The sequence below is a fragment of the Cyprinus carpio genome, chromosome B2 (genome assembly GCF_018340385.1).
Source record: "Cyprinus carpio isolate SPL01 chromosome B2, ASM1834038v1, whole genome shotgun sequence".
NCBI lineage: Eukaryota > Metazoa > Chordata > Actinopteri > Cypriniformes > Cyprinidae > Cyprinus > Cyprinus carpio.
The window spans coordinates 2,793,830-2,817,762 of record NC_056598.1 but is presented as its reverse complement, the minus strand read 5'-3'; the positions used below and the strand labels follow the sequence as shown (position 1 = coordinate 2,817,762).

The following is a 23,933-nucleotide window of genomic DNA, read 5'->3' as shown; positions in this document are numbered from 1 at the left end:
ACATTTGTAATGGAAACAGAAGCATTTTCACATTTTACCTCATTATATAAAAATAAATAAAGGACTCATCCACGTGGAAACCCCTGTATTTCACATTTGAAACGTGTGAAGTGTTCAGCCTCAGATCTGAATTATGAGTCATTGTTTAGTGCTTGTTCATTCGAATGCAGAGAGTGAACTCACATGAACAAATGCGCAGTTGTGGCGCGCTCCATTTGTTGTGCATGTCTTTAGAGGAAGTGCCATCTCAGCTCACATCAACTGCCTGTGATTTCTAGCGCTTCGTTTCCAAGCGTGCATTTACATGACAAAGTGGTTGAATCTCAATTGCTAAAAACTTGAGCCACCAGCACCCCCCTCCCAAAGTACGGCTAAACCGAGGCTCACAGTTGTATTCTTACATCTTTGAAACATACTGTTTCGCCAAATTATCACACACTCTTAAAAAGAACCTTTCTTTATTGTCATCCACAGTTCCACGAAGAACCTTTAACATCTGTGGAACTCTTCCATTCCATAAAAGACACTTTATAGCGGAAAAAGATTCTTTAGTTTTTTAAAAGGTTCTAAAAAAGGTTCTCATGACATCACTGTGAATGGAAGCCTACAGTGATTCAGTTTTTCATTGAATAATTAGTGCAATTAGTTAACTTTTTTCCCCCAAATGTATTACTTAACCATTCTTTTTCCAGTGAGAAAATCCGAGTCAGAAAGTCTTAAATGCTGTGTACAAAATCCAGATCTCCGTTGTCAGAGGATTTAGGGTTTCTGACGTTGGAATGTTCTAAGAAAGGTTTTCATTTTTCAGTGATTTCATTGTTTGTGGATTCTTAAAGTTTCACCAACACTCGTCGGACGCTTTATCGTGAGTTGAAAAATAAAATCGCAGGTTACTTGTTACACTGCAACCACACTTTTCACAAGTATAGTCATGCACATTATTTCAAAGCAGCTTTACAAAAAAGAAAAAGATGTTAATGTTTCTAATATCTTCATGCCGTATAGTTGCAAGCAGATTAGAGCTAGTCAGTAATAATAGCACATTTTGATGAAAGCAATCAGGCAGTGTACCATACAGTAAAACAATGCCACTAGACATGATCTGAGAAATACGTATGTTTTTATATATATAGCAGCAGCTGACCTGATTGATTCCCTTTCAGACGATTAGTCTGTTGATTGGATGTTTTGATCTTGATCATGCTCTGTAACACACATAATGAGTCGCGGCACGCACTGAATGCGGTTTCACACTCTGAAGGTGTAAAACAGGCCGCTTACTGTCTTTTCTGAAAGAAAGCTGTTGTTAGAGTCAGTAGCATTGTGGGTATTTCTCCCACGCTTTGCACTTTGTTCAAGTCCCGGCTTGTGGTCCTTTTCCTGATCCCGTCACATTGCACTGTCCTGTCAAAATAAAGCCAAAGAATGCCAAAATGCATATGCATTGCTTTCAACAAGACCGTTCAGAAGAAAACGGCATTGAAAAGAGCATTCAGTTATATCGTATTACACCACTGGTTTCTTTTACCACTATTTACCGACTCCATCCGCCAAAAGACTTTGTCTGTCGAAAGCAATAATGGCTCAAGAACTTGGGGCGAAAGGCAGAAAGAGCTGGAGCTGGTGGAAAAAATGGTATGGAGCCGTCTGCAATGAGGAGCGATGCATCTGGAAAAGTTCAATGATGTTTTTGCAGTGGAAAGATTCAGTTGATGAACTTCATGCATAAGGAATGTCGATAATTTTTAAAATGCTTCTCATATTACATCAGAATGAACTGCTGCCATAGATCATTTGTTACAATCGTTAGGATTATGAATCGACAAATGTGTAAAAGAGGATTTCTTGTCTGAATGCGCTTTTAAATTTGTTTCACTCCTTAAATTCCTTAAAGTCTAGTCGATGAATGGAGTTTGATCTCTAGTTTGCTGAAGTTCCCACAGAAATGACTACGTTGACTACCGGATGCTGTCTTATTTCTGCTGTCCTAGAAAGTCTCGTTTCTTTCTCGCGTTACTGCTTAAACTTGCATTCATGATGCATGCAAGCAAGCAAGCTGCTACAAAAAATTCTAAAATGTGATTTTTCTTTTTGTTCACTCTCAGAAGAAAATATATCCTAATATGTACACTTCAGCTACGACTTTTTACCTTTAAGGTACCAATATGCAACATTCAGGGTTAAACGAGGAACAAATTTGTACCATTTGAAAATGATGCCACCCCAGTGACAGCTTTTGTACCTTTTTTCCCTGAGTGTAGTTGCTAATAACATTACATAGTGTGGCTAAAAAATATTACACCGTTAATACATTTTTAGTAATACATTTTCTAAAATATTTTCTCTTACTGTAGTGATTCAGGCTACTCTGTAACAAGTTAGAAAGTGTATTAGAGAGCAAATTGGAACCATGCAAAAGAAAGCCAGAGCTGTATGCATTAATCTTGAAGTATATTAAATGACAGAGTAAAGCTTTCACAATTTGTATCACAAATACATTTAAAGATTTTTTTTATAGAATTGTATATACAAAATCTTGTTGAATTTTAAAGTTATTTTTTTAAATAAAATGTTTTTATTATATTGAATTTATATATTTTATTTATATGAATCTATTATATGCTGTATAATGTGACAATACATTTTAATACATTCTGTAAACGACAAACTGAAATGTGAACATAACCTAAAGTAAGCTTGCATCCATATTTTGGATTTATATTGCAATTAAATGCTTTTGGAAATACAAAATACAACTATTTTACCGTTAGGTTTAGAGTTTATTCTATATTGGGATGTTGTGGTTTTTCAGTTACATTTATAAAACTAATATTTCCAAATGAAATGCTATGCATGGATAAGAAGACACTGGCACACACAAGTAACTTTATGCAAAAATGAAAATCTGTGCCTACCAATAGCATTTGCAAAATATAATTTGATGCCCTTGTAAGATCATACAATTGTGTTTTTGTTATTTTATATTTAAACTCCAATCCAAATGCCAAATGTTGCCTCTGTTTTTTTTACATTTTAAACTTAATATATTAATATACCTTTATAGCGTGTTTATAGTAAAGTAGAAATGTTTATTGATTATATAAATGTTGATCTGGTGTTTAAATCTTCTCGTTTTCAAAGAAATAAAAACATTTAATTATCAGTGAGTGAGTAGCTTCATGCAATTAATATATCAGTATTTGCGCTTATTTATGTTTTTGCAAATCTTACTTTGCTTGTGCGAATCCTTTTGCAATCATTATTAAAAATTGTCATTAAAAAACAAAATGTAAAATTGTAAGAGATGCCAAATCCTCAAGGAGCTGAAAAAAAAAGATTTTTGAGTGACAACGATGAGAAGTATTGATCATCTAACAACGTTTTTTTTTTTTTTTTTTTTTTTTTCTTGTGAACAATAGTTTTTAAAGAGAGCCCCGTCAAAAACTCTCTTGTCTTGGTTATTAAACTGCTTTGTATTGCAAGAGGCAGAACAAAGCTCTACAGGTCAGATTTCTTTCTGATCTTACAAAAAAAAAAAAAGAGAAAAGACTGAAAGAGTGCTAGCGTGCGTCGCGTTCCTGCTAAAATGTGCTGCTAGAATGCCACAGATTCCTCTGAAAGCACAAACTGTTTGCACGGCCATCATCTCTCAGAGAATCACTAATGAAGGCTAAAATGTTGGAGAGGAAAAAAGTGTATGTTCCTGTAAAAGTGTTTCTCAGCAGCTAATCTGTGTGAAAACAGACGGGAGAAAGGAAGAGAGCGCTGCACAGACGATGGGAATGTTTTTGTTCAGCGTTCTAAGAGTTGAAGTGATTTTGGTGAAGCTTTCTTTCTTCCTTTCATTCATTTATCAGTACAGTACAATAAACCTATATGGATCTGTACATATGTTTCTGAAGTTGTACATGCATAAAACACTTTGTTATTTTAATGTTGTACACCTCAGCGGCACTAACCGACAGTTCATACAAATATCTGTGAATACCAACAAACCATGTTAGTGAGCTGAGCTTGGGAGATTACAAAGTGTAAAAGCAAGCTTCGGCTAATGATTTGAACCCTTCTACTCCTTTTTATAATCTGAAGACTTTAAAGTCATGTACGTTGACAATAGCTGTGTTTCCATCCACCTGTCTTTATGCACATTTTGCTGAATCGTAGGATGGAAACAGTGCTTCATTGGCAAATGTTTTATGCAATATTCCATTTTTGTGCAGATCTGTTGTGTGTTAAGCGAAGCTGTATTGCACACCTAGCGTAACGCTGTGTTGGTGGACAGGACACATTAGCAGCGTTTTAAACACACGCTGCTGGATGTGATGGATGGCAGCGAGAGGCTTTCTGCTCTGTGGATAGCAGGGTGATGAATGGGTGGAGGTCTTGGAGCTCCATCTATCAGGGATTAGCATTGACCTGTGAGACTCCGGCGGCCCCGGGCCCCTGCGCCACAACAGACGCATGCATTAACATGGACAGAGACCACAGGCTCTTCAGAGGCTAGAGCGATAATATATCTGTGCTCCTCTGTGGGAATTTCTAATTAATTTGATTATGGTGCAGCTGAGAGGAAGCACACACAGATATTGGCAGGGAATGTTGTATATATTCTTGAAACAGAAGTAGGGCTGGGCGATAGGGCCACAAATGTTATCATGATATATTTTTTTCATATCGATATTGATCACAATATCCTTTTTACCATTAAAGGCAAACAGGGCTCGAACTTGCGACCGTTTTCTAAATGTAATCTGCGTTAACCAGTTCACCCAAAAACTCAAATTGCTGTTATTTACTTAACCCCAAGTTGTTTCAAGCATGTATGAGTTTCTTTCATCTGTTGAAGACAAAAGATGATATTTTGAAGATGTTGGAAACCAAACAGTTGACGGCAGCCATTGGCTTCCAGTGTATTTTTTCCCATACTAAAGTCAATGGCTACCAGCAACTGTTTGGTTACCAACATCTTCAAAATATCTTCTTGGTATTTGGTTTGGTTCTTTAAAATATTTTGTTTTCCTTTTTTTTTTTTTTTTTTTTTTTTGGATTATGTGTGATTTAATACAAATTTAAAGAACAAATGTCTGATTTAATCTAATACAAATAAAAAAAGAGAAAATATTTAATGAAATTAATTCATAAAACTTTAACAATTCAGTCAAAATTAGACAACATTTGCTAGAAATGTAGAAAAATTAGTCATATGAAAATATAACATTTTTATAGTTTTTTTTTTTGTCAAATAAGATGCTGCAAAACAGAACTATATTAAAAAAAGGATGAAAAAAGTATTTGCATGACATTCCTTAAAATATATATATTTTTGATTTTTTTTTTTTGTATACAGCAGTAATACATTTCTGTCATAGTTTCTTCAAGTTAAACTAAACTTTTATATTGGCATTTCATTTCTATGGCAATCATTCACACACATACTCAAAGAGCATGCAGACTTAAACAAATGTGCTGACAGACTGTAGTCACATTTATATCTGCTGTTAAATGAATCCATATCAAGTAAAAATGTCTAGAGCTTATCATTGCTATCCACATCTAGTTTTACTACCATCGTGATATGGTTTATCGCAGCTCTAAGTAGAAAGCACATATGGAGTCACACAGGTTGATGTGTTAACACATGCTGCATTATTTTATGACAGTGTTCTGAAGTGCTGTGCCAAACGCTTATGAATCATTGTCTAAACGGCTAAAATCAACCCGTCTGACAAAAAAACATGCAGTTAGGCCATGCAAAAAAAAAAACTTTAAAACTTTTTAAAAGATGTGTATTGCAACGTCTGTGCATGGTAATTATTGTTCTCTATCAAAGCTGTCACTGTGATGGTACCCTTTCAAACTGCAGTAATATGTAATTTTATTGTACTGATGTACACCCTTTAGGGGTAAAAAAAAAAGAAAAAAAGGTACTTTTCAGAGTGACAGCTTTTGTACTTCTTTTTCTGAGAGTGTAGAACAAAATTGGCTGCATTTTATGTTTTAATTGTGACTTATTTTTTAAGCAGATATTTATTTGCCACTCATGCTTTTCCATTGCCCTAAATTGATGCGGAAATCAAAGGTGCCCTCTATTTCTTTATGTATCTGAACATGAAGAGATGCAGAAAGCCAGACGGCTGTGGTGTTTAATTCATTCCCTCCCTCTTGATTGGCGCTGATTCGTTCCATTTCGAACAGGCGTGTGAATAAAGAGGCATGACCGTCCTGCTATGGATGCGATGCTAAAGCGAGTGTGTTGATCACCGAGGCGAGCGGGAGCATGATTGCTGATTGCTCGGGGTTTTAATTATGGAAATCATGAGCTGTTAAGAGTGCTCAAAGCTTTGAGCGATTCGCTAATGGTGAAAGTCATAAAAAAAAAGTCTAGTAATGACTTGCACTGATCGCTTCCTTTTATTTGCTTTTTTTGTTTCTTTTCCAAAACAAAAACAAATCTTGTTCCCATCTTGTCTTACTCATCTGCAGTTTGTTATACCACTCTTTTCCTGAGTTGTCACAGGCTACGCTAACAACCAAATAGTTCTTTTAGTTAATGCCACTAATGAGTGTGAAATATTGAATTATTTGTTTCTGACTGGGACCCGCTGCACTGCCTTGTTCTCTCTGCGGTAACTAAGGGAATCTGCGCAGACACAGGAAGGAATTGTGTTCTGGGGGACAGAAGAGGGAAAAGCAGGAGTGGAGGATTGGGAGCAGAAAATGAATTCGAGTCTTGCCATCCAGCAGAGGCTTTTCTTTTGTCCATTTATCATGAAAGTTATTTTATTTCTTTTTGAAATTTCAGTTCAATAGATAAAAATCCAATGAAGCTGCACTTTGGTTATGCTTTTCTTTGGCATTTATGAACTGAACATTGTTAAAAGGAAAAAAAGAGCAAATTGACTGAAGTACGTTTGAAAGAGTAGTGTCTTCATTATTAATGTGAGATGTAATGCATTGCTTATTCACTCTTAAAGATGTAAAGAAAGTTTTGGTAACACTTTACAAAGAGGTTTCATTCGTTAACATGAACTGACAAGCTTTAGAAGCATTTATTAATCTGAGTTTGTTAAAGGATAGTTCATCCCAAGGCCATCCAAGATGACTTTTTTTCTTCAGTAGAACAATAAAGAAGATTTTTAGCTGAAGCTTTGATTCTTGGTGATTCATAAAATGCAAGTCTGTGAGTGGCTACTGTCACTCTGAGAGTCAAAGAAAGCATATCAGGCAACACAAAATTAATACCCATGACTCCTGATGATATATTGAGGTCTTATGAAGCGAAACAATCAGTCTGTGCAAGAAACTGAACATTATTTACAGCCGAGCTGCTGATGTAGGGCTGCACGATAAATCAAAATCACGAATAGGCAAAAGCTGCGAGTGTCATGCGCATCTGGTCAGTGAAACACGGTTCTGTGGTCAGTAGTAAATCTCCATCTGAAGGCCAGAGAAACTCCAAACCCAGGAAATCCCTATAGCGCTAGCTGAATAAACAGAAGATTTAAATGCTTTCATTGATTCAACGTGACTGCTAAACACACCACTACGACAATATATGGTTTGTCTGAGTTATTCTTATTATAATTTTCATTATAATAAAGTATATAATAATGCAAGGCCTTTAATCACTGCTTAGAATACTATGAAATATGTTGCGTGCTTTATTCTGTGTAAAAGAAGCCACATCATCTCGCAGAAAGATTTGTTTCAAACACTCGACTGACGTTATGAAGTGAGTTTTTGCGTAAAAACATGATATTAAATGTGGTATTTTCACATGCTTTCAGATGGAGCAGCATTAGTTCACCGAGAAGTTATGCAAACAGGTGTCATTATCGCGAATGATTTTTTCGATTTCATAATGGCGTGATTATATCGTCTGCGATATTTATATTTTTTTTTACGTAGCTTGTCTAACTACGGCTCTGTGTGGTAAATGCTGCTCCATCTGAAAGCATTGATACGCTTTAGACATTTAAAACATCCACATTTGTCGTCATTATTGAGTGCTTTAACAATATAATTGCGTATACATTACATCATTGCATGATTATGGGAGTGAGTTAGATAATTGAACCAGTTTATTAAAACAGACTGTCTAAAAGAACCAGTTTGTGGAAAAGAATCAGATTTCCCCGCGAGGCTCTAGATTACAGGTTATAATGCTGTAAATAATCTTCAGTTTCTTGCACAGACTTGTTTTGCTTCGTAAAACCTCAATAAATCTTTAAGAACAACACATGTTGTAGTATATAGATTCCATAGTTGCGCACAAATGTATTTACAGTGGCTTATCACAGTTGGGAACATTACAATGACTTTGCCAGAAAAGGTGGAGCTGGGGATTCATAATGTATGGCTGATTAATGAGTACGAGTAAATTTAAAGGGCCACTGTAAGAAGTGTCTAAAGCGGATTGGAACGCATCAGATTAGGGTTGAATAATGTGGCCTGCCAGACTTAACACCAAAAGAAATAATGGAGTTAGAATCCAAACGTTATATCACCAGTGTGAAAGCACTTGAATTTGTGCTGAATAAGACAGGTGAGCTCATAAATTAGGATTAAGTCGGCTTTGTGTTCTGTTTGCGATCTGCTTACACAGTTTCCCACGAATCGAGCAATATTTCATGAGTTATTCTACTGGACTGCGCATGCAATCTCACATTTCTCTTCCACAATCCTCACCAGCTGGGTTTTTGGGAGGGGATTTATTTATACGTTTATTTTCTTCCTTTCATTCCCTTTTAATCCCAGTATTAGCATTGTTAACTGTGGTAAGGTAAATTAATGCCATGGGCCAGGTTCCTTTTTACTCGTCAAAACAACAAAGTGTGATTAAATAACATCTGATAAAAAATGAACAAAGATCCGGACGCTGTGGTGATGCTGCTTATGCTGAGATTTAGTGTTGATTATTTGAAATGAAAATCATGTTTAGGTCAGATTGTTCATATCATTTGTGAACTAAATCTGTTGTGTAAAGGTTCTCTATTGAGCTCATTGTTTGACACTGTTGAATGTGGATATGTTGTGTATCATAAGATAAAACCTATAAATGACATTTACATAACATTTCCCTGACGCAGTTTCAAATGATGTTTTTGTGCATTTTTATTAAAATTTATAAAAACACATTTTGCCCCATATAGCATCTATTTTATATGTTTGTGTAGTTATTGCATCTTTTCTCTTATTGACGGTATATTTGATTATTTTCACTTGTTTGCACACTCTCAGTAACTTTGATATTTTAGTGAATCATAGTAGGCCCTATGTCAATATTTAATAGTGCACTTGAAGAAAAATCTACAAAAGCTGTCATCTGTGTGGTACTTTTTAAAAAAATATTTGCCCCAAAAAGATGCATATTAGTATCTACACGGTACACTTTGAAAGGATATTGCCCATGACAGCTTTTGTACCTCCTTTTCTGACTGTGTGTGACAAGTTTTTGTAATAAAATATTTGCTTACTTGCAGATCAATAGTTTATTTATTGTCTGCATCCACTAATCTTTCTTGCTTATTAATGCTGGATAGTTGACAACATAAACATAATGATGTCCGACTGATATTTAATCTATTTATATGGTATTATGTCCTATCCTATAAAAATAAACAAAAAACAAACAAATAAAAAATGGTTAATATAATTAACCAAAAAACATAAATCAGGAATAGACAATCCTGGTTAAATCTCAAATGGTTAAATGTGTAGACCTGTCTTTTTAAAAATAAAGCAAAATGAGATTGTACAAATAAAATTAACCACAGGCAAAAATAAACAAAACTGTCTACGTCTCCAGACCATAATGTGTTGAACACGCTGGATTAGTTGTACTAATTTTAGAAATCCATGAGTGATGGAGAAAAAGATTTCAAACACTTCTCACATTTGTGTCTTGAGCAGGATCCGTGTTCTCTCAAATGTGAAGTTATCGTGTCAGTCTTACGGCACTCGGGTTACTTTTTGACACTTTTATAATCCTCGTTTGGAAACAAATTAAAAATACTGCTTCACGTCTTCAATTAGCTGCGTTAGAGCTCGATTTTGGATGCAGCTTTACATCTCATTTGTGCCCGTTCCGCTTGCTATGCATGCATGTATGCATTCTTTATTTTCTCCCATCTTGGTCGTGCCAATTGAAAATAAATTAACATTCCAGCTCTTTTATGTTCTGCTTCTTTAAGTGTGTCAAGAATACTTGGAGACGAACCCTGAGAGGTCAAGCGACACTCACTAGTTGTCAATCTTCCTGGTTGACCCGCCCATCCTTTTCTTTTGCTTTTCCATTCTTTTCTTCCCCGTTCATTCAGTTCCTCCCTGTCTTAGAAACTCTCAGGCATTCTTTCGGTGGTCTCTGAGACAGGAAGCTCTGGGATGAATGTCACACTCACAAACACAGCCATATTTGATCCCAAGTCCTCCTGGCTGCCGTTTCCCCCGTAGAAAACACAGACAGAATCAGCAGAATTTACTGTATAATGCTGAATGTCTTAACTTGGCAAATTTTGAAAAAATAAATCAAAAGTTGGTCAGTACACTTAATCAAATCGTGATATGGGCTGTGAATAATAAACCCGACAACCAATCAAAATAAAAGATCGGTTAAACTTGACAAAATTGTGACAGAAATGATTACTCTAGTACAGCACAGTGTACAATAATAAGCTTATTTTAACAGTAAACCTCTTTTTTTTTTGTTTAATTTTCATTTGATTACATTTTCAAAAGTAAATTATTTTTCCTGTGCCTTCTTTTGAGTACCACCATTTTTTTTTATACATTTTTATTAAATAATCATAAATCCAGAAAGCCCTATTATTATATAAAAAAGCAATAAACTATTAAGTTGTTAGTGTTTTAAAGCTTCGGTTGATTAGACATGCTGTTTGATTGTTAAAATTGAATTAAAATAGAACCCCTCCAAATTAAAACAGAATACACAGAATTAACCTTTTAATACATTTTTGTTAAATTGTAGAAGTGCTTTTTGATTGCTAAAATTTATTTTAGTTCAGAAAAAAACTGTAGCCAGAAAAATTGAAACATTAGGGGGAAAAAAATAAATCTGATTTCAATTTTAAAAGAAGTTCTTTAATAACAGTTTATTATTAATTTAATATGGAAAATGGATCTTATGACTATTAAAATGGATACTATGAATTTTCCTAGAATCCTAGAACCATTGCAAAAAATAATGATCAGAAAAGTCCAGTATTTTGTCTCCTTGGTATGGAATCAAATGTGTGATATTGTCTCATCGTGCATGTTTCTGCTATTTCATATCTCTCCTTCATGCAAAAGAACCAGGCCTCAGTTTCAAGTCAGAACAAATCCAGAATGAAATCCTCCAAACAAAGTACCTCAAGACATAAAAAAACCATTCTTAAAAGCTGCCAAACAAAGAGAATGGTGTTTATGGGGATGATAATGTGGGGCTCCTGTGATTAAGCCTCCAGACACACGGTGAGTGAGGGTTTGAGAGGAATAAAGTGTCTTCAGCATCAGTCTCTTCAGTCTCAGCAGGTTACGTCCGAGATCGCAGATCATTTCAAGCTTCCTAAAATGCTTCCCACTTGTAGATTCGCTTTTATTTTGGGATATTTGGAATTTTAATCCCATAATGCAATGCACTAAACGGTTCCCCACAGGAATGCACAGTAAGAGATAAGGCTGATTAACTTTATATGATTAGGCCTTGATTCGCCTAATTAAGCGTATTAGTGAGAGGTGAAAAATATTCATCCTTAAAGGGACACTCCACATACAAAGGAATTCTCTCATCCTTTACTCAGCCTCATACTGTCCCAGATGTGTATGGCTTGCTTTCTTTAGATGAACACAAACACAAAACGATCCATCTCTGTGAGTCCATATAAAGCGAGTGCAGTAACTGATTACATGTTATCTGGATTAAAAATATGTACTTGTAATTCCATTAGTTACCTTTTTATTGATTACAAGACTACATATTATATACATGATCACATGACATGCAGGTAATGTTTCAGTAGTAATTGTAAAAAGATTTATTTAAATGTAACATTTGTAAAAATTAATTAATGTTTATTAGCTTTTCATTTAAACTCACAAACTCCCTGCTGTTCCTTCACTTACCCTAGTTTGGGAAACTTTGACATAGTATGTTTAATGCACTTCATGTTGTTAATAATAATTAAAGGAATGCATTTTCTTTCTCTTTGTATTTTTATATCAGTATGGTACAAGACTATCCTGTTTAAATCAATGTGATAAACAAGTTAGGTCAAAAGTAATCCAAAATGTTTTCTGAATTATGTAATGTAATGGATTGTTGCTAACTGCATTTGTTTTTGTTTTTTTGTCATTGAATCTGGAGTCAGTAACGGATTATAATTTGTAAGTCATCTACCCAGATCTCTGCAAGTGTATGAATCTCTCAAAGTTGATGCTTCAAAAACCACACAAAACGAACACAATGGCAGTCCACATGATCCCAGTCTTCTAAAGTGTTATTGATTATTCTTAAAAAAAAAAAAAAAATTAATCACAATTATTTTCATTTTAGAATGATTTCACTTTCAGATAAGCATGCTGAAATGGAAAAAACTGCCATGTAAAGCAGAATATCTGAGTAGAGATTGCTACACTCCAGTTTACAGCGCTTTTTACGTAATGTAGAGAGAGCATGTTTATGGTTGGCAGGTTGGAAAGATTAAGTAATCCACTGGGCAGAAAATGTGTCTATTCAAGAGAAAAGCTCTGAAAGGGGATATAAACTGTTGACATCTGGCAACCGCAACCACGAAACCTTGTGGAGGCTTGTTATACCACATTAAATGACCACATTAAAATAAAATGCGGACAATTATGCTTAATAAATAAAAGAAGCAGAAATCACGATCGTGATTAAAATAAGATTCATTGCAGCCCTAGATACATATGACATTTGATTGGAAGTGATGGTTTATAGTTAAAAGAGTTGTGCTTCAGAAGACACTGATTCATCCGCTGGGGTCATATGATTACTGTTGAGTGGTTTTTAAAGCGTCAACTTTGAGGAACCAGTGCACTTGCATTATAGGGACTGACAGAGATGGATTCTTTTTCCAAAAAATCTCAGTTTGTGTTCAGCCGAAGAAAGAAAATCATACATTTAGGATGCATGAGGGTGATTAAATGACAAGAGAATTAATTTTTGGCTGGAGCATTTCTTTAATTCACCTGCAGCTTAAAACAATAAATTTTTTTAATTAAGTACAATCTTTCTAATTATAAAACAATAAATGTGTTTAGTTAAGTACAAGTGTTTGATTTCTAAAACAACGCTCCTCCTGCATGCCAAGGTTGACATAGCTCAGAATTATGTTTGTTCTGCACCAGTGCCTGATGTTCTTGCAGATGCATTGAACATATGAAATTATGAAACATAATTAATTTTGTCTTCTATGGAACGTTTTGTACAAACTTTTTCTGTCTCTTTTCATCCACATCTGTAGAGCTGTGAAAATGGCACAGTGTTTATATTTGGGTTCATTATGAAATAATCAGTGCACTTGATGATGAGGGCGCTTTGATGAAGCACACTTCAAAGTGCACCACTGCACAGGATTCCCTACCTGTGCTGTAAACGCTGAGCCAGTGCACTGAGGAAGATGAAAGTATTATTTAGTTTTCGGGTGGGCGTTTGTGTGTTTGTGCACATGCGCACGTCAGTGGGAATGAATTTGTGAACAAAGTGAGCCTGACATGTCATCTGTCTTCAGCGTTTGGCATTGTGTTATAATGAGCTCGGGCTCCCTGAGGTCTCAGATATTGCCTTCTGCCAATGCGGGCAAAGAGTCTGAATGTGTTTGTTCCCGTGAGATAACAGGAAAATGCAAACACACACAAAAGAGAGGTGATTTTAGTAGTTTATCAACTGAACCTGTTGCCACAGTAATTATGATGTACCTCAGGGTGAGCCGAGGGATATGAGAGATCTGTCTGTAATCTTCATAAACACAGTGGAATTTAAAGGTAGACCAGAGATGTCAAAGCAGCTCAGAGGTCCAGAGTTACTTAGCTTGAAATCCATTGTATCCTAGAAAAACAAAGATTGTGTTATGAATGCTGGAGACTGTTTCGAGGCCTGCGGTTAGATCCAGTGCAGTGGTAAAAAGTTTGCAATTATTAAGTTTGACCAAGTCTCTTCTGCTTGCATTTTTTTTAGCTTAAAAATACAGTAAAAGTAATGATATAGTGATCTATTATTACAATTTAAAATAACATAATTTAATTTATATGATGTTGTAATAATATAGTTTATTCCTTTGATTTAAAGCTATCATTACTCCAGGTCCTTCAGAAATCATTCTAATAGTTATCGATGCTCAATTAATAATGTTAACTCAATTTAATGCATCCATAAAAGTTCATCTTTCTCACCACAAACCTTTAAATGTTAGTATATCACAAAACTATTCGGCAGCACAGCTGTTTTCAAAATTCATAATAATCTGAAATGTTTCTTGAGCAGCATATTAGAATGATTTCTGAAGATCATGTGACACTGAAGACTGGAGTAATGATGCTGAAAATACAGCTGCGCATCACAGGAATAAATTACATTTTAATATATGTTTCAATAGAAAAGAGAGATTTTGAATTGCTAAAATGGTATTTCACAATATTGTATTTTTCAACAAATGTATTTAGCCTTTGTGTGCACAAAATGCTTCTTTTAATTCCAAATTTAGATAGATCCTAACTGAAATTGCATTGGATACAAAAGAGATCAGATATGATTCTGCGTTAGGGTGTTTCTGTAACACAGCCTCTTCTTCTGAGTCATAACAGCCTAGTGTTTTGGCTGTGAGTTTTGCACAGACAAGCAGCACTTTCTGGCTTGTAATTGAGATTGATTTACACTCTCCCAGCCTTTCTCACACTCAGCTGAAGTTCAGAAACATTTTGGTATGAGATGGTTTGATATGAGATGGGTGCTTTCATCTTGCGTAAAGTAAAACAAGTTTGTGCTCCATTATTCTTTGATTTGTTTGCCTCTGTTGTATCGGTTGACAAGGTGATTTGACAAGGTTGGCAAGATTTATTTCTGTAAACCGTACCGTTTTTTGGCTGGTAATGATGTTTTTCTGTATCACTGATGTTGGATATTTAATTTTGCTCGTGTGCTCAGTTTTTACAAGTAGATTTATCTTTGCACTCATCTAATGCTCACTCGTGAACACACAGTTTTCCTTGATGTGTTAATGTAATTCTGATTGAAACACGAAGTCAGGGTGGGACATCGAAGAGCTTGTCTCTTTTTCTTTTTAAAAGTATCAGCATTTCTTTTATATTTACAGCCTGGCAAAGCTGCATTCGGTAGCTTGTGACAGCCGCAGTCCTGATAAAAAATGAGTCTAATGAGTCTTAACTCTTACTACATCTAAACAGTGCTCATTTTTAGTAATGGTCATGATGTGTAGTTTGATAAGCGAGTCGTGGCGTCAGTGTTAGCTCTTCTTGTCAGTGATGATTATAATGCAGAGGCTTTTTAACTGTTCACGATGTTTGATCTAAAGCAGAGTGTTCTGGGCAGAATTCTAATGGCTCGGATACGTTTGGTGGTTATGATTAGCTTCGTGCCGTCTCCTCTCTGCAGCAGGTTGTGTGATAGACTTGGAAAGCATAATTACACTGGCTGAATCCTTCACTATGGAAGTAACTTTGCAACTACATGTCAACTAACTCTCATTAGAGTATAAGTAGACTGTTCAGATATGGTTAGTGTTAGTAGAATACGGTGACAAGTACTTACAAAATTAGTTATAGCTAGTAGAATATCTGAAGTGGACTATCAAGATAAACTGTTACCAAATAGTAAATGTGTAAAGAAAGGGGCGGGACCTTCAGATTCTGTGCAGTTGTTTTGATAGAGGGAAACAAGATCAGATTTTTCAGATATTTCCCTTTAAATATAATAACCAGCAGCTTTGGTTTTCGACTGCTGAAAATGGGTATCAATCTGAATATGGAGCTGTATTGAGATTCCTGTATCTCTGTGACTGAATGAAATATGGCCTTGAAATGGTTTATTAGCAACCAAATCTAATTCTTTTTGAGTTACATGCACACAAACGTTGGAAAAAGAATATTAATGGCACTCGGACAGGTATGTCCCATGGAATTGTTTTGATTGAAGGAAACAAGAAACATTCTGATTTCCACATTTGTTCTTCAGACATTCCTTTATAAACAAAATAAGTATCATCTGTGTACGAAGGGACAGACATTTGGTTTTTGACCACTGAAACTGTGTACAATTTAACAATTTACTCCTGGAGCCATATTGAAATTCCAATATCTCTGGAACCGAACAATATAGGGCCTTAAAAATTAAGATGCCAAAAGAAACGTTTGTTAAGACACAACATCTAAAAGGGCATTAAAATATCTTTAATACTACTTGAGTTACAAGCATCCAAACATTGGAGAAAAACAACTTGAAAAGTGCTTTTTCCCATTTTTGAACAGTCACCATTGGCAGATAATGCAACAAAGATTGCTAAAGTCAACAGATTTTACTAACAGACCTACCAATCTCTCTGTAGACATAACATCGTGATGCTGTCATCTTTCTGAAGTCATATTTACCCCCATGTTATTTGGCTTTGAATCTCAGGTGAAAATTGCCATTTTGACCCCCCTCTACAAAATAGTGGATTGCTCAGTAAATATACATCCATGGCATTTAATATTTTGGCTTTCATTACTATACATGTTTATCTTTCTTTAGAAAATATTGACAAAATCAAAAGCTTGAGCCGGGGACCTCTGGTAGAGTTCACACAGAATGACCCAAGAGATTTCAGAATGAGAGATTTCATCTGTGTTACGGACTGAGAAAATAGCCAGATTATTATTATTTTTCCTTTTGATTGGATTATTTCAGATCTATGCCTCCTCCTCCTCCTCGAATCGAATCAATTATGGTCTTTTCAGTCCAATTGAGCCATCAATCCCTTTACTAACACAGATTACAGACGAAGAGTGTTTTGAGCTTGATGTTCATGTGATATGATTTCTGTTTTGTTGATCCCAATTCACACTGCTAATCATTTTGTCTTTAATGTGCTTTCAGATGGAGCATGAATGGTGAAAGGTGGAGAACAGCAGATTGCTGATGTCTGCGTGGCCTGCGTACTGTCTAGATCCTCTTTCCAATCCAAACTCTTGTCTGGCATCTGGAGACGCTCTTGAATAACCAAAATGGCTACTTCACTGTGGAAATGTCCCCTGGTGCATGGACTTGTGTTAACTGTGATTTTTATACAATCTTCAGAAGGTAAGACCATCTCTAAAGACGCTATAGCCTGCTGAAATCATAAAGTGACATTTTTAGAGAGTCTGTATTTAGTGAATATGGAGCGCTTTCCAGCACAACATGTTCATGGAGACGGTTCAGAAGTAGTGTGATTATTCAGCTCATGTCAGTTCAGATCAAAAACAGTTTGAAATGTTGGTGTGTTTGGTTTTAGTTTGCAAATTGAATTTGGTCTGCCTTGATTCTGTGTTCTCTCACAAAAGCCGACTGGGAAATCGTAGACATGTCTGTTGAGTGCATGACCTCGAAAGGCAATCAGAGTTAAGTTAGTCAGAATTCACTCAATACTCAAAACGCCAGAGATCTGCTCTCCCGTGGATCCTTAATTCTTCATTTTGCAGTGTAGGTCAAGTCATATTTCATGTCAAGTCATAAAAGACAGAAAATAAATGTAACAAAAATGTGTTTTGCATGAGGGCTAAGAACAGTTATTATTACCTCTAGCTTTAAAGAAAAAAGAAATTGACAAGTACTTTTGTAAAGAAAGGTGTGTTTTTGCTTTACAGATTTGAATATAAACTTAAAAAAATAACTATCACATCAAAACATGCACATACTCTGAGTAGGTGCTTCTTTTGAATAAGTAGTTCACGACTGTTATGTAGTATGAATGTTATCCGGCTGAATGTTGTTATTGTCATGTGATCTGCCAGTCATTCATAAATCCTCTCCCATGGCCTCACAGGATAGGAGAGTGTCCTTTGGATGCGCTCTTCAGTATCATCTGGGAATTAGTTGGATAGTTTTATGAATACTGTGAATTTGGAGATATACAGCCCTACTGTATAGCAGGGAATTATGCATATTCAGATACAGCCTAAATTATTAAATTAAATTAAATTAAATTAAATTAAATTAAATTAAATTAACACATTTATTTTTAATTATTTAATTTAATTTAATTTAATTTAATTTTCCAAAAGTTGATCTCCATTTCGATATTTTATTTTATTTTATTTTATTTTATTTTATTTTATTTTTATTTTTTAATTATTTATTTTTTTATATTATTTTTAATTTAATTAGTTTAATTGTATTTTATTTTAAGCTGCCGTTTCCTGTTCTTACTCTATTTTGCTCTACTATATTATGAATAAACCTGGCCAAGCCAAAAATGAAAATCGCAGAATGCAATCTATGAAGATGTTAGACCCGCAGTTGTGATAATTCACTAGATTTGCTGATTTGACGAACTCTGAGAGTCTGAGAGAGTATGCGTTGCATGTATTGTCCATTGGAGTGACATTTCTGACCATTGTCTGAATGAGTCTGATTTGTGTGTGAAACTGTATCGTGCTGCACTCGTCTTTTGTTTTGTTTTAGCGTTTTCTAGCTCGTATCTGAATCATGTATATGTGACACAGCTATCATGATTTATCTGCATTTCCATGGGAAAGGTGTCCTCAAGCACACCAGAGATAAGATTTATCCATCTTATACATGGCTTTGCCTCACTTTCATTCAACAAGCCGTATCTCCAGAAACAAAAGCTGGCCAGAAAAAAGTTTTCAAAACAACACATATCTGCTTATATGATCTGGATTTTAATGTATGTTCTAGTATATTCATTTACATTGATTCTCCAGAAATGCCTTGTCTTTTAGTGAACTCTACTGACTACGAGTTCTAACTACTATTACTTATTTTGGCAATTTGATTTTTTTTTTTTTTTTTCCTCTAAGATGAGTTAGGAAGAGCTTTTCTTTTCCTACAATGTGCCGCTTTGATCAGCTGACACTTAATACATTTTTATGTTTTGATTTTGGTTTATCTTTTATAACTTTGGGAATTGGGAGGTTTGGATCTGCACTCAGCTCTTTGTACATCAATGTTTGTTTTCATCTAGCAGCGAGACGCATTTTTCTTCTGAGTTTTCTGAATGACTTCTGGAAATATGAGATGCTTGCAAAAAACAGCAATTTTATTTTATTTTTTTCACAAACTTTTCAACACCATTAACCTCTGAGCTGAGTTTGGGTTTGATTTATCTGTTGAGCACTAGAAGACAGAATGACACAATTAAGACCGCAGCATTTTACTACAGCAAAGAGTAATCTTAAAGGGTCATGACATAGTTGTTTGATATGTAAGAGGTCTCTGTACCATTAAAACATCCTGCACGTGCAAAAAAAATTACCATATAACCAAGCTCCAAAAACATCTCATTTGGAATTCACTTTTTTAAAATATTATATGCTTACCAATCAAAGATTCATTACATCCATATTTATAAATAAATTCTTTAACTAAGAATGCGTTTTTAAGTATGTGTTGCATGTATTGTCCATGGAGTGGACATTTTGACCATTGTCTGAAGGAGTCTGATTGTGTGTGTGAAACTGTATCGTGCTGCACTCGTCTTTTGTTTTGTTTTTAGCGTTTTTTTTTCTAGCTCGTATCTGAATCATGTATATGTGACACAGCTATCATGATTTATCTGCATTTCCATGGGAAAGGTGTCCTCAAGCACACCAGAGATAAGATTTATCCATCTTATACATGCTTTGCCTCACTTTCATTCAACAAGCCGTATCTCCAGAAAAAAAAACCTGCAATAAAAAATTTTTCAAAACAACACATATCTGCTTATATGATCTGGATTTTAATGTATGTTCTAGTATATGCATTTACATTGATTCTCCAGAAATGCCTTGTCTTTTAGTGAACTCTACTGACTACGAGTTCTAACTACTATTACTTATTTTGGCAATTTGATTTTTTTTTTTTTTTTTCCTCTAAGATGAGTTAGGAAGAGCTTTTCTTTCCTACAATGTGCCGCTTTGATCAGCTGACACTTAATACATTTTTATGTTTTGATTTTGGTTTATCTTTTATAACTTTGGGAATTGGGAGGTTTGGATCTGCACTCAGCTCTTTGTACATCAATGTTTGTTTTCATCTAGCAGCGAGACGCATATTTCTTCTGAGTTTCTGAATGACTTCTGGAAATATGAGATGCTTGCAAAAAACAGAAATTTTATTTTATTTTTTCACAAACTTTTCAACACCATTAACCTCTGAGCTGAGTTTGGGTTTGATTTATCTGTTGAGCACTAGAAGACAGAATGACGCAATTAAGACCGCAGCATTTTACTACAGCAAAGAGTAATCTTAAAGGCTCATGACATGAGAAATCATAATTTTCCCTGGTTGTTTGATATGTAAGAGGTCTCTGTACCATTAAAACATCCTGCACGTGCAAAAAAAATTACCATATAACCAAGCTCCAAAAACATCTCATTTGGAATTCACTTTTTTAAAATATATATGTTTACCAATCAAAGATTCATTACATCCATAATTTATAAATAAATTCTTAACTAAGAATGCGTTTTATCACTCACATGAATTACTGAATTTATCAGCAGTGTGTACATGGCTATATATTAACTATTTACACTAGTAAAAAAAGTGTACATTGAGGATCTCAGCTAGGGTTGCAAGGGGGTGGAACATTTTTGTTCGATTTCCACCAACTTTTCTAAAGGTTTCCCAAAAATTCTGGAAAGCCTCTGAAATTTCCAGATTGAAAATGCAGTTTTATTTATTTCTATGCAGTTTTTAGAAATCTCTTCTGAGTTAAACTGGACCTGATTGTGTTATGAGAGTTAATTATGTGCCCTATTATGTTTTTATTAATTTATTTTTTTGATATAATTCTGCTGAATGGAAATGTGAGTTAATTTGATTTAAAAATGGTTTGTTCCAGTTAATAGAGCTGGGAAAAAGTGTATCTAAGCCGGTTGTCAGTAGCAGGGAGAGAGCGCTAGTGAACAGATTGTGTTTTGAGTGGAAAGACATGAAGTTACTGCCAGTGAAGGCTAAAACTGTCACTTTTAAATCGACTTTCTACAAAGTCAGACAGCGTTCCGTATCGTTACAGTAAGCCTGAACAATTAGTTTTAAAGCCATCTCATTTCCTGGAACACGTCCAATAATTGTAAATTCTTCCTCTGTGTTATGATGAGCCTTATTATAGATTACTGCTGTAATCCTTTGAGGATTATATGTTTCATTATGATTCAGCTCTCTGCTGGAAAAACCCACTTTACCTGTCATTGCATGTGATGCAGGTGGCCAAAAGGTCATTTAGCCTATTATTATAAGACATTAATCAGGATTATTTGTGATTAATCAAACCCATTGAATAGTATTCGAGTAATCAATTAGTTACTACAGATGCTACAACTAAATTGATTTTTTTTTTTTTCAATTTCTGAGAATCAAAGTAATTCTAGCCATTCAGCATTTTGGAAACCATCATTTTTGCATCATTTTTTAATTTAAATAAACTTTACAAATGTCACAAACTCCCAGAAATGTCACATTTAGCTTTTATTTTTGCCTTTATTTAGAGAAAATAACTGTCAAAACAAATGTTATTTTATGTATTGATTTTAATGCTAATTAAGATCTCTACTTTAAAACTCTTAGTATTAATATTTTTATGTGAGCATTGATCGACTCAATACAATGTCATAATGTCAGGGCAGTACACTAAAAAAAACTGTATAAAAACAATTACTGGTTAATTTTACTAACTACAAAGAAACTGCAAGTAATGCATCTAATTAAAGTAAAAAGACCGAAATGCATTTTTTTTTTTTTTTTTGTAAAAGACACTTCAATAACCTTTATTGAAGCAGAGATTTGTTTCAGATGATCTGTGGTTATATGAATCTTCATTTGAGATTGTGAGGCCAGTGTTGGTCTGTTTTTATCTGTGTACATGACAGACGGAGGGAAATATCAGGAGCTGAATTCCAGCAAACCACGGCTGGACCTCAAACCATACACGAGCTCCTCCCTGGACAGAGTATTATATCACTGTAAGCTTCAGCAAAATCCTTTCCTGGTTTCTGTGGCCCGATTCCTTGCGCACAGCATGCGGTCCTTCTCTGGCAGTCTTGAAAAGAGGCCTGCCATATTTTTATATTCCAATATGAAAGGCCAAACAATAAATGACTCTGTAGACATTGGCTTCTGAAAGGACACACTTAAGAGAAAAGAGCAGATTGCTTGAAGAAGTGTCTTAGATCATCGAGTGCATAGCTTGTTTAACAACGGTGTAACAACAGATATCAGGACTAAACTGAATCAGGAAAAAAAGGAAGTGTAAATAAAAGTGCTTTCTTAGATTTCAGTCTTTTAATATTTTACATTTTCTTTTCAATGCTGAATCTTAACACTTTTAAACTACCAGTGTTTTCGGATAAAAACCCAAGCTGAAGCACATGCATAAAGAGTTTCTTCACGTTATTCATTTCCATCTAATCACTGCACTGCATTATGCATGAGGTCAGATAACAGCGCCAAAAAATGAGTTCCAGCGCTGTTCATTCACCTCTGTGTTGTCCTTCACATCTCATAACCTAATTCATGCTTGCAAAAAACAATCTGCAAATGCACAGCCAACGCTAGGTTAAAAACAACACGGTTTAGATCATTTAATAGATACGAAGCCAATGCTGGTGTGTGTTAAATCAACTATTGCTGCTGGGTTAAAATGAACCCAATATGGTGTGCAAGTTAAAATCACTTTAACACAGTAACAACACAGGCAACAGTAATAATCAAAAGGTTAAGATTAATCGACAATCAACAACACCTCAAAATAGACAAAAGTAGGCAAGAGCAATGTGTACATGTAATGGCAAATCAACAGTTAAACAACTTATGCAGTTAAACAAAATAGCTTAACGGTGCATCAGTGGTTTCTCTTTACAATGTGTTTTTGCAGCAATACGCAATGTATCCAATCACAGTTTGCACTGGTTTTCAAAACCGCTTTCTGTGCAATAGCCGCCCCTTTCGGGAATGAGATCTAAATCTCAATATGATTGCGCGGCTTGTTTCATTGACACACTGGTTGGGAAAAAAACTTGCTTTGTTGCACCATGATTGATCGCGCACAATGTGAATAGCTCTATAGGGAATTATTGTTTCGATTCAAGAACATCATTGCAGCATACATTTGCACCGATTAATCACACTTAGTGTGAAAGGCCCAATTTGACCAATTATTTCTTCCAACCAATGAAAATAGTTCCACTACTGCCAAACCATCTGAGTGACACCAAAAACATGCAGACTCGAAAGCCTGTAATAAACTCTGTGATAAACTGTGTATTATAGCAAATCAACAGGATTTTCTCCTCTTCGTGTAAAGCATTTAAACCTCTTGATGTTTTGGTGAGAGAGACGACACTCAGATTTAAACAAGCATCTTTCTTGCCAGAAACACAGTGAAAGTGATGCATGTTTAAATTAAAAAATATTGCATTTGCAAAGTTAGCCACATTCACTAAAAATCCCAGAATATTATATTCAACATACAGATATTTATTTGTGTAGACAGTAGGGACACCCATCTTAATGTTGCGTATCCTGTGTGAATTGACCATAAACTTTACAGATGCACTCAGTTACAATTCATTTACATATCAAAAAAACAAAAAACAAACATCCTTCTGACTGATAATAATTATATCAGAGTATTATAATACTCATTTGTTGATATTTGTAAGTATAGTCTATCAAAATAATTTTTTTTCTATCATAGTTGTTTGTCTTCAGTGAT

General features: G+C 34.9%; 1 protein-coding gene across 10 annotated transcripts in view; it reads left to right on the top strand.

Annotated features, from left to right (window-relative positions):
• Nucleotides 1–23,933, top strand: part of LOC109054706 (adhesion G protein-coupled receptor L2-like) — a 99,008-nt gene that overhangs the window by 1,519 nt on the left and 73,556 nt on the right. For all 10 annotated transcript variants that reach the window (XM_042717737.1, XM_042717732.1, XM_042717734.1 and 7 more), the window contains exon 2: nucleotides 17,111–17,314. In XM_042717737.1, coding sequence (XP_042573671.1) covers nucleotides 17,239–17,314 — 76 coding nt within the window. In that variant the 5' untranslated portion in view covers nucleotides 17,111–17,238. The remainder of the gene's footprint in view (nucleotides 1–17,110; nucleotides 17,315–23,933) is intronic.